Source organism: Triturus cristatus, chromosome 1_2, assembly GCF_964204655.1.
Source record: "Triturus cristatus chromosome 1_2, aTriCri1.1, whole genome shotgun sequence".
Classification (NCBI taxonomy): Eukaryota; Metazoa; Chordata; class Amphibia; order Caudata; family Salamandridae; genus Triturus; species Triturus cristatus.
The window spans coordinates 1,138,652,657-1,138,666,195 of NC_140580.1; the positions used below are offsets into that span (position 1 = coordinate 1,138,652,657).

General features: G+C 47.1%; 2 protein-coding genes across 4 annotated transcripts in view; one reads left to right on the plus strand and one right to left on the minus strand.

The window, feature by feature from the left end:
- REXO4 (RNA exonuclease 4) overlaps positions 1-13,539 on the plus strand; it is a 95,649-nt gene that overhangs the window by 49,097 nt on the left and 33,013 nt on the right. For both annotated transcript variants that reach the window (XM_085613868.1, XM_085613867.1), the window contains exons 5-6: positions 934-1,127; positions 10,589-10,677. In XM_085613868.1, the coding sequence (XP_085469994.1) occupies positions 934-1,127; positions 10,589-10,677 (283 nt within the window). The remainder of the gene's footprint in view (positions 1-933; positions 1,128-10,588; positions 10,678-13,539) is intronic.
- Positions 1-13,539, minus strand: part of STKLD1 (serine/threonine kinase like domain containing 1) — a 366,689-nt gene that overhangs the window by 25,984 nt on the left and 327,166 nt on the right. The gene's annotated exons all lie outside the window — the stretch shown is intronic.

Below are 13,539 nucleotides of genomic sequence, written 5' to 3' on the forward strand. Positions count from 1 at the left end.
GTTTTCAATTTTCCATTCTGCATGAGTTGCTGTCTGCAGTGGTGTCCTTTGTCTTCTCTAAGGTGGATTTTAGTTGTGTAGCATGCTATCAGTTTGAAAAGGCATCTTGAATGTCTCAGTAACTTCAGATAGCGAAAGTAAATAAGCATTAAAGAGCCGGTGAATGGTCTGCTTCTAAGAGTTATCACTTGTACAGATAATCAGCTAAGGAAGCTAATGAGAAGATAGATGACCTGATGTTCCTGTCATCACACAATGCGGTACAGAGGAGAACAATGGAATAGAAATGGGAAGCGTTTTTTCCGCACTCAACACTTTAGCTACTAAAATCGTAGCTTCTCCCGTTTTCCACATGTGATGTTTAGGCCTTAATACAGAAACTTAATAACTGTACCCTGTTGAAAAGTATTCTATTTCTCATGTTTATACCGTCTTTCCTAGCTTCCTTGTCTCCTCCACTCCCTACGCTCATGGATGTGGTTTTCGTGTCCTAGGATGAGTCCCGATATGAAATTAGAATTATCCTGCATTCACATTTGTATGGGTCACAGCAGGGAGAATTATAGGAGTTTGAACCATAATCTTGGACAAATGGTTTTCAGATTGCAAATAGTTGTATTGTGGCAGAATCTGCCCGCAGCAGTAGTACTTGGAGCCTCTGTCAGAGATGCAAGCTCAGGGTGGAGGAAATCTTACAAGGTTAGAATTGAAGGTAGAGGAATTATAGTTTTGACTTTTTCAGTGTTTGAAGACGCACTACTTATGTTGAACACAGGTCTTCTTTTACTTTCACTAACATGGTACAAACACCCATATGTCTCCTGTTTTATGCTTCTTTACCTTCTGATTCTCTCCCCTCCCCCCCATCCACCCCCCCAACAGAGAAAGGCCTTGTTATTTCTTACAGGAGCCTCTCTTTTCATTTCTTCCCAGGCTCACCAAAGCTGTGGCGATTGACTGTGAGATGGTTGGAGTTGGGCCAGAGGGTGAAGACAGCATTGTGGCCCGCGTTTCCATTGTCAACCACTTTGGGAAGTGCATCTATGATAAATATGTGAAGCCCACAGAAAAGGTGACAGATTACAGGACAGCTGTCAGTGGGATTCGGCCTGACGACATCAAGAATGGTGGGTGAGCCTGATGTGCCCCTCTTTTTTGCACTCCGCTCCAGATCCTTGTTTAAATTGGAGCCCCCGTCTGAATTTCTTCCTGAGGGCAGTGGATAATTACTAGATATCTCACAGACTGCTGCCGGAGTAGTCCACATTAAGTTCCAAAGACGCCATCCTCCTGCAGGCCATATGGTGCCAGTGTAAAGTATTCATTAGTGAATAAGTTACTTAACCATCGGTAATGCTTTATCTGGTTGTGACTTTATCTATCTGCAGATTCCTTACTGTTGAATGTTCCACAGGAGCCCGGCTGGATCTGGCAAATCTTGAGCATTACCCCTGCACGCCGGTAGGTGCATTGGATGGCTCTATGTCTGCATCGTGTTCGCTGGATGTGACATCCCCGGTGCCCATCTAGGCACCCCCCAGCGTGCAGACTTCAGTTTGTGACTTTTTCCGTGCCAGAAATATGGAGCCACGGCAGAAGGTTTTTGACCAGTGTGCAGACTTTAAGGATCTACGAGGACCATTTTAGGTGTAAAAGTTCCGTTCACAGAAGAGAGAGGATGGAATTATCTGTAAAGAATCTGCGGCTAGATAGTCTCTACCAGATAAGGCATTACCAAAGGTAAGTAACGTGTTCATCTGATGAACAGATGCCTTACCTTAGAACAGATGCCAAAGCACTTCCTCTCTGGAAGTGAGCCTGCGAACTGACTAAGACCAAAATGTCCCAGAGGACCAAATGGGCAAAGTGTCTATCACGGCGGACCTGACTGTTAGGGAAGTAGTGTTTGGTAAACGTATGCAAGGATGCTCATGTAGAAGTCTGACAGAGTTCCAGAACAGTAACTCCACCAACTAATGCATTAGATGCAGCAGCCGTCCTGGAGGGAGGTTCCACAGACAAACGAGCTACAGGATGAGAATTTGAGGGTCCCCCCCCCCCCCAAGAAGTACTGCTGGGCCTTCTCCTGACCCCGGTCAAAAGAAAGCGAAGTCGTAAATTCCTGAGTTTGGGACTGATACTTGCCAAATGACAGGTCTCAATTAAAGGAATGTAAACCCACCGAGACACGGGCAATGGCTGCGGGATATGATGGAGTGGGCGACTGCAGATGCTGTCAGAATGAAATGCTTTAGAAAAGACGAGAAATTAGAAGATGATCTGAGAGCATGGATACAGATGTACGTAGGCCTGCAGACGGAGGTGGCTACACTGGTCTCAGAAGGCACAAACGAATACCATACTGCTGTGAAACATGATGCATGCAATTTTCTGATATGTGGTCTGGGGAGATCCTGGGAATAGATTGGGTGCCTGAGAATACGAATCTGAAGTCAATTCATTGCATACTGTGAATTCGCCTTGCTGCATATCTTCATCTAAACTAAAATGTTATCGTCCAAGTTTCTACACCTGAGCACTGCATAAGGGTAGAGGAGTGGGGGGTGGGAAGGGAAGAAGATTTGAGTTGGTATACCCCAGATGACGAATAATGGCACACTGCTGTGTGATACAAGATGTAACCAACTATTAATATTGGAAAATTAATTAAAAGGGTTTGTGAAAAGCGCATTAAATGCAGCTTAGGCTCTGGTGGAATGAGCCTGCAGGCCTTGAAGGGGTTACCTCTTGGCTAATGCATAGCTGATCTTTTTTTCAGAGTACAGTCCTTCTTCATTCCAGTGAACCCTATAAAGAGCTGATCGTCCACTCTTTGTTTTTTGGTGCGATCGATATAGAAAGACAGAGCCCTTTTAGGTTACAGATGTTGAAGTCTCTCTTCCTCCTTGGAGGAGTGAAGCAGAGTGAAGAAAGTAAACAAAGTTATTTTTTGTCCGACGTGGAAAGGTACCTCCACCTTCCGCAGAAAAGAGACTCTGGCTCAGAGAACCCATTTGTATGGGAAGAAGCTGCTGTATGGAGGGTGAACAGTAAGAGCATAAAGCTCGCTGACCCTACTGGCCAATGTGATGGCCCCAAAAAGAGTGTCTTGTTCATCAAAAGTCTTAGAAGGCAGCTATGCATGGGTTCAAAGGGGAACACATCAAATAGTTAAAAACCAAATTAAGAGGTAATTGAGGAATAATGAAAGGTTTGGGAGGAAACATGTTGAAGAGCTTTCATGAAACGTGTCACAATGGGTGACTTAAAAAGGGAGGGCAACCACAAAAATGCTGAGATGGTTGAAATATACCCTGGAGCAAGACCTTGCTAGTCTAAGGAAAATACAGTACTTCGGACAAGGGTGCAGAAAGTGGATCAACTTGTTTCTGAGTGAACCAAGCCACAAACCTGTCCCAACAGCAGGCATATATAGTTTTTGTGGATCGATGCCTGGCTGCTAAGATGACCTCACAGACTTCAAGAGGCTGATCAAAGACTCTCAGCTGACTACGCTCAATCTCCAAGCCTGAAGGTGAAGAGTGCGCAGTTTGGGGTGCAGAACCCGCCCCTGTTGCTACGCAAATACATCCTCCCGAAGGTGGAGGCTGATCGGAGGACAGATGCACATGACCACTATTTCTGGATGCCATACACTGCTCACCAAATTCTGAGCCACCAGGGTGACTTGGACCCAGTCACTTCTGATCTTCTTCAGAACTCCGGGGAAGAGAGGTATTAGGGGAAAACTGTGTAGGAGTCATGTATTTCAGTCTAGTTGGAATGCGTCTTCTAGCGAGAGCCACACTGGAAACTCCAGCATGCAGAAGTGCTGACATTGCGTGTTCTCAGCTGTGGCAAATAGATCTAGCCAAGGTTGTTCCCTGTCCTGAAAGAGAACTTGAGGCATCTCTGGGTGCACACATCATTTGTTGTCCATGAGGCATTGGCGGCTGAGTTTGTCTGCCCTGGTGTTTAGAGATCCGGCCATGTGCTGGACAACTAGGAAAATGTCCTGCCATTGCAGCCATGTCTAGATACGCACAGCCTCCTGGCACAGGGTCCAAAACCCCACTCCGCCTGCTTGTTGCTGTACCACATGGCAGTAGTGTTGTCCATGAATTCATGGACCAGCTTCCCTTTGACAGATGACAGGAAAGCTTTTAATGCCAAGTGAATTGCCCTCAGCTCCAGAAGGTTGATGGGGAGCCGAGTCTCTGCCGAAGACCAGAGACCTAATCTTCACCTGTCCCAGATAGCCGCCTCAGCCTAGAGGCAAGGCATCGGTCAGCTCTGGGTGAGGAAGGGAGAGGGATCTGCCATTGACCCAATCGTGGTCCGTTAGCCACCACTGCAGGTCTTTTGCAGTCTCGTTTTGAAATCTGTACCAGGTTGGAGGATTACCCTGATGCTGTGCCCACTGGGACTTCTGGTCCCACAGCAGAGCCCGCTTATACCATTGAGCATACTTCATCAGCAGGATGCAGGAAGCCATCATACCCAGTCTCAGAGTCTGTCTCATCCAAATAAATGACTGAGGTTGAAACATTGCAAACACAAGATGATGATGGATGGAGCACTGAAACTTTTCAGACACTCACCCCCAGTCACGAATCTGGGTTGAATCCATCATCGTTCTTTAGCTCACTTCACTACCCCAGTTCAGACCCAGCTATATGCAAATCGGCCACTGATCCGATGTTATGGATCACCATTGTGGTAGAAAATAAGAAAACCGTCCTCCCAGTGGCAAAGTATGCTCAGAGATGGCGAAACTAGGACTGCTTTCCCGTGACGTTGGCACGGGAGGAAGAGGAGGAGAAGGAAGGTGGTTGATGGGTGGCTTCTCGCTGTCTACCTCTGTCTCGCCCTCTATAACTCCTATAGATGGGATTGGACGGCTGCTATTGCTGCTGGTATTGCTGCCTTCCACAAAAGTAGAAGTCCCGGCCAAACCCCTGGACCCTCCAAAATTCCCTGTAATCTCTGGGCTGTGATTGAAGGCCCAAAGATCTTGCAGTAAGCTTACTGTCCTTGAATCTCTCTAAGGCAGAATCAACTTTGGAGCCAAACAGTCTTGAGCCATCAAATGGCAAATCGAGCCTGCACGTCTGGAGAAACCACACTCTTTCAGCCATGTGTGCCTCTTTGTAGTGACTGAAGTCCACATCGCTCTTGCCACCGAATCGGCCGTACCCAGGCACAACTGAATAACTCGTCGAGCAGCAAACTGACTGTCATTCAACAATTCTATAAAGTGTCCAGAAACATCCTCGGGTAGTTTTGGGGACACCGTTTTGGCTGATTCCATCAGAGCATGAATGTTCCGTCCCAGCAAACCGGTTGCATTGGTTGACTCTAAAGCAATGCACAAAGAGGAAAATACTTTTTTCTCAGCCTGTTCCATTTTCTTTGATTCCCTGTTCGCTGGGGACGTTAGAAAAGAACCAAGAGTTAACTTAGAAGAACAGGGAGCCTGTACCACCTAACTGTCAGTTGAAGGATGAGTGAATAAAAACAGAGGATTCCCTGGAACAGGTTTGTATCTCCTCGTAATGAGCCTAGATATTGCAGAGGATGACACAGGTTTCCGCCAAATTTCCAGAATTGGCTCAGGCAGTGCCTCATTAAAAGGCAATAAAGGCTCTGATGTCGAAGAAGTAGAGTGCAGCACTTCTGTAAGTAAATTAGATTTGAGTTCAGTTGAAGGAAGAGGCAGTTCCTACATATCAGCTGCCTTCCTTATCACTGAATGGTATAATGTGAACTCAGGTGGAGGAATGCCTTTTGGTGACAACAGTTCCCGTTCTTGGGAAGTCTCTAAACCACTTACCACTTCCAAACCCTCAAATTCTGGATCAAATGAAACTTTCTCGCTCTTCCAGTTCGAGACTTCTTTCCCCCAAAACAGTACTGCTCCTTTTCAAAAAACTACTGCACCTTCCTTCAAGATCTATTTCTTGACTTTAACAATGGTGTCGATGAAGCCAGTACCAGCGTCCGCGATGGTGACTTCAGCACCTGTGTAGAAGAGGCTCACGGTACTGGAGTCGAGTGATGTGATGCCAGAGTGGATCCAGCCGACATCGAGGAAGGCCCAACCGGTGACACTTGAGACTCCTGTCGAACTTCTTCTGGCGAAGAAGTTGCCTTTTTCAGTGCTGGAGGAGACAAGGATACATGGGCCATCTGTATAAATGGCAGGAACAACGCCTGCTGATATTCCGCTGAAAAACCACCCAACGAATAGAAAAGCAGACCCATGGGGGTCCGCTGGCGCACCTGATGGAGTCAGTTCACAGCTAAAAATACTGTACATAGCATTTAGGCAATTGGAAGGGTCAAATCCTGAAGCCGAGAAAGTTGGATACTCCTGTTCCTGACGAGGTGGTGGAGGTAGATCAGGAGGAGTAACTAGATCTATCTTTGGCTCAGGACTTCCAGGGGAAGTTGAGGTTGCCTAGGACTCGACCGCAATGCCGAAAGGGCTACTGGAGACTGGGTCAGAGTCATCTCACCACTACCTTTATGCGACTTCGGATGTGGAGACCCTGACCTCCGAGACTCCTCCCTCGAAGATCGACACTGGGAACTATGACTCCGCTTCTTCTTGTATTTCCTCTTTGATGACTTCGAGGAATGGGGAGATGGTTACTCCAAACGAAGACAAGATTTCCTATGTTCTCTCTTCTCCTTCCTTGCCTTGGCCATAAGGAGATTCACTTCTCTCTCCTTCAGTGTCTTGAGGTTCATCTTTAGGCATGATGAGCATGAGTTGATGTTGTGGGCCGAACTAAGACACCAAAGACAATCTTCATGAGGATCAGTGATTGACATCTGACCCTCACAATCCCTGCAGGAATTGAACTCAGACTTGCTTGGTGGAGAATTTTTTTTCTGCAACAACATTGCGAGTTCCTGAAAAAATGTTGCACAACTCCTAACACTATGGAGAGTCTAGGAAAAAAAGTAACGTGTCGAAGCAACAGAAAAAAGGGATCTGACGTCTCGCGGAGCGCTAGCAGAGCCATGGGCATTGTGACATCCTCATCAACGTGGGAAAGCGAGTAAGAAAAGCTTACGTGGAATGCTGGCACATTGGGATATTCAAAAGGTGAGGAATCTACAGGTAGATGCATCCATCAGAAAATCCTCTACTCAAACGTATCTAGCTTCTTGGATTCCCTATCCAGTGGAGTGGTAGGGAACGTGCCAGGATTGACCTTTGGAAGTTGAGGCCTGCTACCCCAAGCTCTCAGGGGGGTGCTGGGTGATGAAAGTTAGGTCCTCAGGAGCGGTGTGGTGGCAACCCGCAATCGTCTTGTGCATGGGGGGTGCCCATGCAGGGCTTGGGCCAGGCCTCGAGTAGGACATCAGGTAGGGCTTCATTGAAGTACAGAAGGGGTTCCATGTAGGATACCTCCAGCTGAAGCACCGCCAAAAAGACTATAGCCTTGATTGTCACAGTGGGTAGTTGGAGGTCAAGGACTTCAGCCACTTTCCAAACCAACAAAGCAAAGGAGCCCCTTCCTCCAAAACTACATTAGTAAGAGAGACCAGGTCCGTGTTCAGTGAGGTGTCCATGCCACTGGTGTCTGACAGCTCCTCATACCATTTGTCATTATCCAATTGGGCCAAAGGGTCTTCGTGGGGTTGAAATAGCCAAAAAGATCCTCCGATTCCTCAGCCAAAGTTAGCGCACGGCCTATCAAAGAAAGGAGGCACCGATGTCGACATTCAGCAAGGACGGTCCAGCTCTGTATTGGTGGTGTGAATGAAAAAGGGTGCGATGCTGCCAGCAGTGGTAGCGGATTCGGAGGGCAAATCCACTGGCGGTAGTCCAGTCAGGGCACCTCCTAAATCCATGGGACCTGAAGGTGCTCCAGAGGGGTCAGGCTGCCCAAATATGAGGTGTTGGCCTCTTAAAACGCCCTGAGTTGGACTGGGGCTGCTCCCGCTCCAGCCAGGAAATTAATGGAGACCGGAACAGACCAAGGCTCAGGCTCTGCTGGAGGACTGAGAGAGCAAGACTTCGACTTTTGGCGTAGTTCCCTCGCTACGTACGACGACATGGACCAGCGCAGCAAAGTCAAAGTGCTTCGACTTCTTATATTTATTGTGTTTGTGGGATTTACAGGACGACGACTTCGGCCACAACTGATGGGAACAACTCCGAGAGCGGGCCTGGGACTTTCCATGCGACGGGGACGTGGTACGGTGCAGAATCTTCAAGTCAGGCCGCCAGGAGCTTTGTCTCCTGCTCAGAATCACCTTTGGATTCATGGTATGGCAGGCAAGGCAGTTAATGGAGTCATAGTCCGGCTCAGGGCACCACAGGCAAACCAGATGAGGGGGGTTCTAGAACACTGGGAGCAAACTGCTCTAAAAAGGGCTAACAAAAGTTTGGTAGAAAATGACAGGGGTAGCTGTTCTGCTTCTGGATACGCACTGTTGGCGCTGAAAGAAAGGATCTGAAGTCCACGTGCTGGTGTATCGCTTGTGTAGGCAATGCACACGTCGCATCTGGGGTGGATATTTGCAGGTAGAGCCGTCTGACACCACCTACCCGCAGGCAGGGGTAATGCTCAAGGTTTTCCAGATCCAGTCTAACGCTTTGGAAATATTCCATGGTAAGGAATCTGCGGCTACAAGTCACTGTCAGATAGTTCTGTTCTTTATACAAGCAGTAAATATAAAAGCACTTGACAAAAATGTAAAATGTGTTTTTTTTAATGTCATACTGGGTGCCAGCGAGATGGTAGGATGCAAAAAAGTAAAACACTGTTTTGGGGAGGTTGAAAGAAGTAATTGGACTGTCCTGAAGGCCATGTTATAGATGTGGCCTTTTTTAAAGTCACACAAGCAGCTGCTGAGACCTGGGTATAATTTCTCAAGATTGATGATCTTGAGTTGATGCTCCCTCAGGAGTTTGCACTTCCCCAACCCCCTTCAATAGTTATATGGAGTTGGATTCCTTATAGATGCTGATGATAGCAGATGGCGTTGGAGATTAAAAATGGAACAGACTAGTGGAAGGAAACATCTGGAAGTATCTTATTCATCTTCACTGTTTGATCTGGTGGAGCATGTTGGTCAGACTATAGCCACAACCAGGCGTTCAAGTAGCCAGGTCTGATAAAATCGAATGTTGATGATATTGAAATCCTTTCATTTGAGTAGCCAGTTTTGATAACATCAACAATTGATGAGATTATGGGGCTTGGATGTGAATCCTCGAAAAGCCTGACATTTGAGTTATCAGCTCCCATGACTTCAACTTTGACTTAGAGCTGGTCCTCTGAAATCAGTCACTCAAGTTGTAAAAAAATATGCAAAAAAACACCACTGTACATATAGCTCCCAGTGCAGAACATCCTTAATCTTGCTAGTCTTTGCAAACTTGCAGTACTTCGGCTTTCCAGGATATCTTGGTGATAGTTTTTAGATGGTAAAGAACCATCCAGGAAGGAGTATCTATTGGCTGAGAACCATTGATAATGTTCCTCTGGCATTATAAAACATCACTGGTTTCCAGTGGCTCTGTGTATCAACTTTATCTTCCTGGCTATTCCCATCACAGTGCTAGTTAAGAGTCAGATATACCTGCAAAAGACAATGTCTTTGTCCTCTGCAACCTTCTCCTAAGCATCGGACTGGGCACATAAGTATAATCCCGGTGCCATAACCTTGCTATTAAAGACTGAAATGTCTAGCCTGTGGAAATTGGAAAAAAAGATGACTAAACCCTTTTTTTTAAACTCAAAATGTTCCATAATACCTACTGGTAGGTCTCTGTGTGACTGGTTGGCCTCTCAGGACCACTCTGAGGGATATTCTTTATTGTAACATCCAGTCATTTCATTTGTCCCTCAGACCATGAAATGGCCCCTGGAATGCAAACAGTACAGTCTCTATGAAGGCCCAAAAACATAAGAGAAGCTATTAAATAACATACTAACCAAGGCCTTGAGCTAGTGCCTGAAACTGAACCAAGCAGAGGTTATGTAATGTGAATTGTTTCCTCAGTTCACATTAGGATTCCCTACTCCAACCAACAGGTTTCCTCTCTTCTTCAAAATACAAGGATTGGAAGACGTTTCGTCACGTCTCTGGAATTGTTCCTGACATTTCTGGTGTCTGCATGCTGGACCAGTTTATATGCTTTCTGAGATTTTCTCTCCGGATCAAAGAATATTTGTGAAAACGTTTTTTAATTACCACAACAACTTCTCCAAAAGGGTTAATTAAGACTTCTGTGAATTATAGAAACATATGACTTCTCTCTCTTACAGAATGCAGTGCATTCTCCTTTCCTTTTAAAACCTTTGCCAAATTCCCTAGTGGATATATATAGTGTGACAGGCTCAATTATCTCTGAGCAGGCTCACAGAAGAGGGCCTGCTCGAATGTTGTTTCCCTTGTTTAATATAGGCAGTCCTTCATAAGTGGTGTGGCTTCTTCCTGAATATTTGTCCTAACTTGTCAACTCTGCCATTGCGGTCACAAAATAAGAAACTGATCTTTTATTGGGCACCGCACAGAATTGATAGTGATGCACAATATTTTTTCTTCATTGCATTTGTTTCAGGCGTACCGTTCAAAGATGTCCAGAGGGATGTCGCTAGCATCATCGAGGGCCGGATTTTGGTTGGCCATGCCTTGCACAATGACTTAAAGGTGTGTGATGTAACTTGTACTTTCCCTGACGGTGTGAATCACAGTTTGGTATCTGGGCTCCTCCTACTTCATTTAGCACAGCTGACTCATGCCAACTGAAATAACTCAAGCATTCGTGTCCACATACACTTTCTGATGCCATTTTGACCCTTTTGTCTCTAGGACTGTGGTGATGAGGAAGTGAAACACGCTCACACAACAGTTGGGGCAATTTCACCCTCAAGGGTAGAATATCCTTAAGGATTCACACAGGGAGGCTCAGGACCTCTCTGTAGGACTGGAGTAGTTTGGGGAAATTGGCTCAGTCATGTAGAGCCTTTACCTTCTAGGGCCTCAGGGATTTGGGTTGGTGGTAACAAAGTACAACAGACCTCCTATGAGTTGTTTACTGCTGCCGTTATATAGAATTGGTGCTAATTGGCCGAAGTATTCACAAACTTTCACCCTAAGGGGCAATTGACATTAAAAGAAGAGTTTGTCACTACTTCCGTACATTGGTGCAGTCAGATAGGTGTGATTCAATGTTAATCTAAGGAAACCATAGCCACTGACGGGTGGTAAATGAGGGGTGCTTCCCTTCAGAACTGTGTGTTTCCTAGAATTGTCCCTCAGAGGTAGAGGTTTTCACTTCTACACTGGACGGCACGGACCTGCTGGGGCTATCACTGATGGCACAAAGGTGTCTCTTCCAAGACGTGAAGCACAGAGAATTATGGGTTGTCGATCCTGAGATCTCTGACCCAATAATTCAGGAGCTGTTGCTTCTAGGACTGGTGGCATATGTGGCCGTCTCTTCAAAATCTCATGATAAAGAGATAACAGGGCTGTCACTATCAAGTCTGGTGCACAAAGACATAGGGGCCGACACTCCTAGGTCTGGTGGTACAGTGTTGATAGGGCTGTCACTTTTACAACTTGGTAGCAAGGCGATGATGGGGATGCTGCTTCTAGAAAAGGTGGCAGAAAGTTGTTGGAATTGGCAACTCCTGGGCTGATACGTTCAAACAGGCACCAATTGTTACTTGTATAGATTATTTTAAACCTTGTGAAACTGGGATGCATTGGTTATCACTTACAGAAATAGGTGGCACAAATTGCTTACATTTGATAATACTTTCTCTATTGGATACTGTTTCTGCTGATCCTCATCTTTTGAAAATCCTGCAGGTGCCGCACTGGATCTGGAAACCATTTCCCTAGCAATAGCTCCACAGTAGTGCTCAGTTGTGTCAATGAGATTCTAGTCAGAGATCTGTTCCGTGAGCATATATGCTGACTCAGATGTGTATAAGGCACAACCTCGTTCCCTGATCTCCATTTCCCATAATTGTTCCACGCATGATGAATAATTGAGAACCAAGTACAAAACAATATAAAATAGAGCAGTGTACCAATCGGAACTACGTAGCATAATATCGAGCTGTTAATCGCAAAAAAACACTGTTCGAGGCATATGAGCTGCAGATTACACACTTTTGCATGAATCGCCATCTGGTGTTGGGCCCGGATGTTTGCAGTTTGTTTTTCCTCTTGGAAAGTCTTTGGAAGTCACGAGGTCGGTGACTCCTCCCTTGGATCGTATTGTGCATGGGCTTCGGCTCCATCCTCAGATTGTTTTTTTCCGCCATCGGGCTTGGATGTAATACTTCGCGCTCCGGTTCCGAACATTTCCAGTATGACAATCGAAGCAGAATCCTCGCTCATCGCGGTATTGTTCAGATCCAGATCTCCTCAATCACCTTCTCTTCGACACATCTTCGATTCCAGTCGCGGCGGCCTTCGGGCCTACCCAAGCTCTGGTCCCGGCTGATAGAAAGAACTCCTTTCAAGAAGTGCCCTCGATGTGGGTCCGAATTCCCCCACACCGATCTTCATGAGGTGTGTAACCTCTGCCTCTCCCCTGAACACGAGGCTCGAGACTGTCCGACCTGCAAGTCTTTCAGATCGAAAAAGACTATTCGAGATCGAAGGGCCAGACGAAACATGTCGCACTCCTCGACCTCCGTTCCAGTCGACATCTTCGGGGACGACGTCGAAGAGCCGGGACAGCAGCACACCGTAGAGGACCTCGTCAGTGCTTCCGAAGCCAACGACTCAGATGTGGAGGACATCACCCCGGCGCAGAGGGTCGTGAGTACTATACCCCCTCCCGCACCCGCGCCGACAACCAAAAAGGCTTCGGTCACGCCTTCGCCTCCGGGCCTAGGCAAGACCAGAGACACTGCTTCAAACACCCCACCTTCGGGCCCGGTGAAGAAGCCAAATAAGCCTTCCGGCGGCTCGGGCTCGAGCCAGCCCTCCAGCGGTGCCGAGAAACACACTTCGGCACCGAAAAAGAGACCGGCCTCTACCTCGACACCGAGCTCCGCACCAAAGTCCTCGGTGTCGAAACCCAGCCTTTCGGTACCGACCAAACCCCATAAGGCCCTCTGCAGCGACACTTCTACGCCGAAGTCCACCTCGGCACCGACCAAGAAATCGGAGGTTCCCAAGCCCAGTGCTAAGCACGGCACGGACAAGCCTAAAAAGTCATCGGCCCCGAAACCTTCGGCGCCGACGGAACAAACATTGTCACAGGCACTGTTTACACCGGATCCCTTGCAAAAGACTCTTACCAAGGATCCAAAAACTGGACATTTGGCACTCTCTTCTAAAAAGAGACATTTGGACAAACCGGCTCCGCCTCCACCTCCAAAGAGGAAGGACTCTGCTACCTCCCCTTTCAGAATGCCTTCCCCACCTCCTCCACCCTCTCCACCTCCGCCCCCTCTGCCTTCTCCACCCCCACCTCATCGCTCCCCGACCCCGTCTCCAGACGATGATGATCAGGGGGACCCATATTACGATCCAGGGGATGTGCCC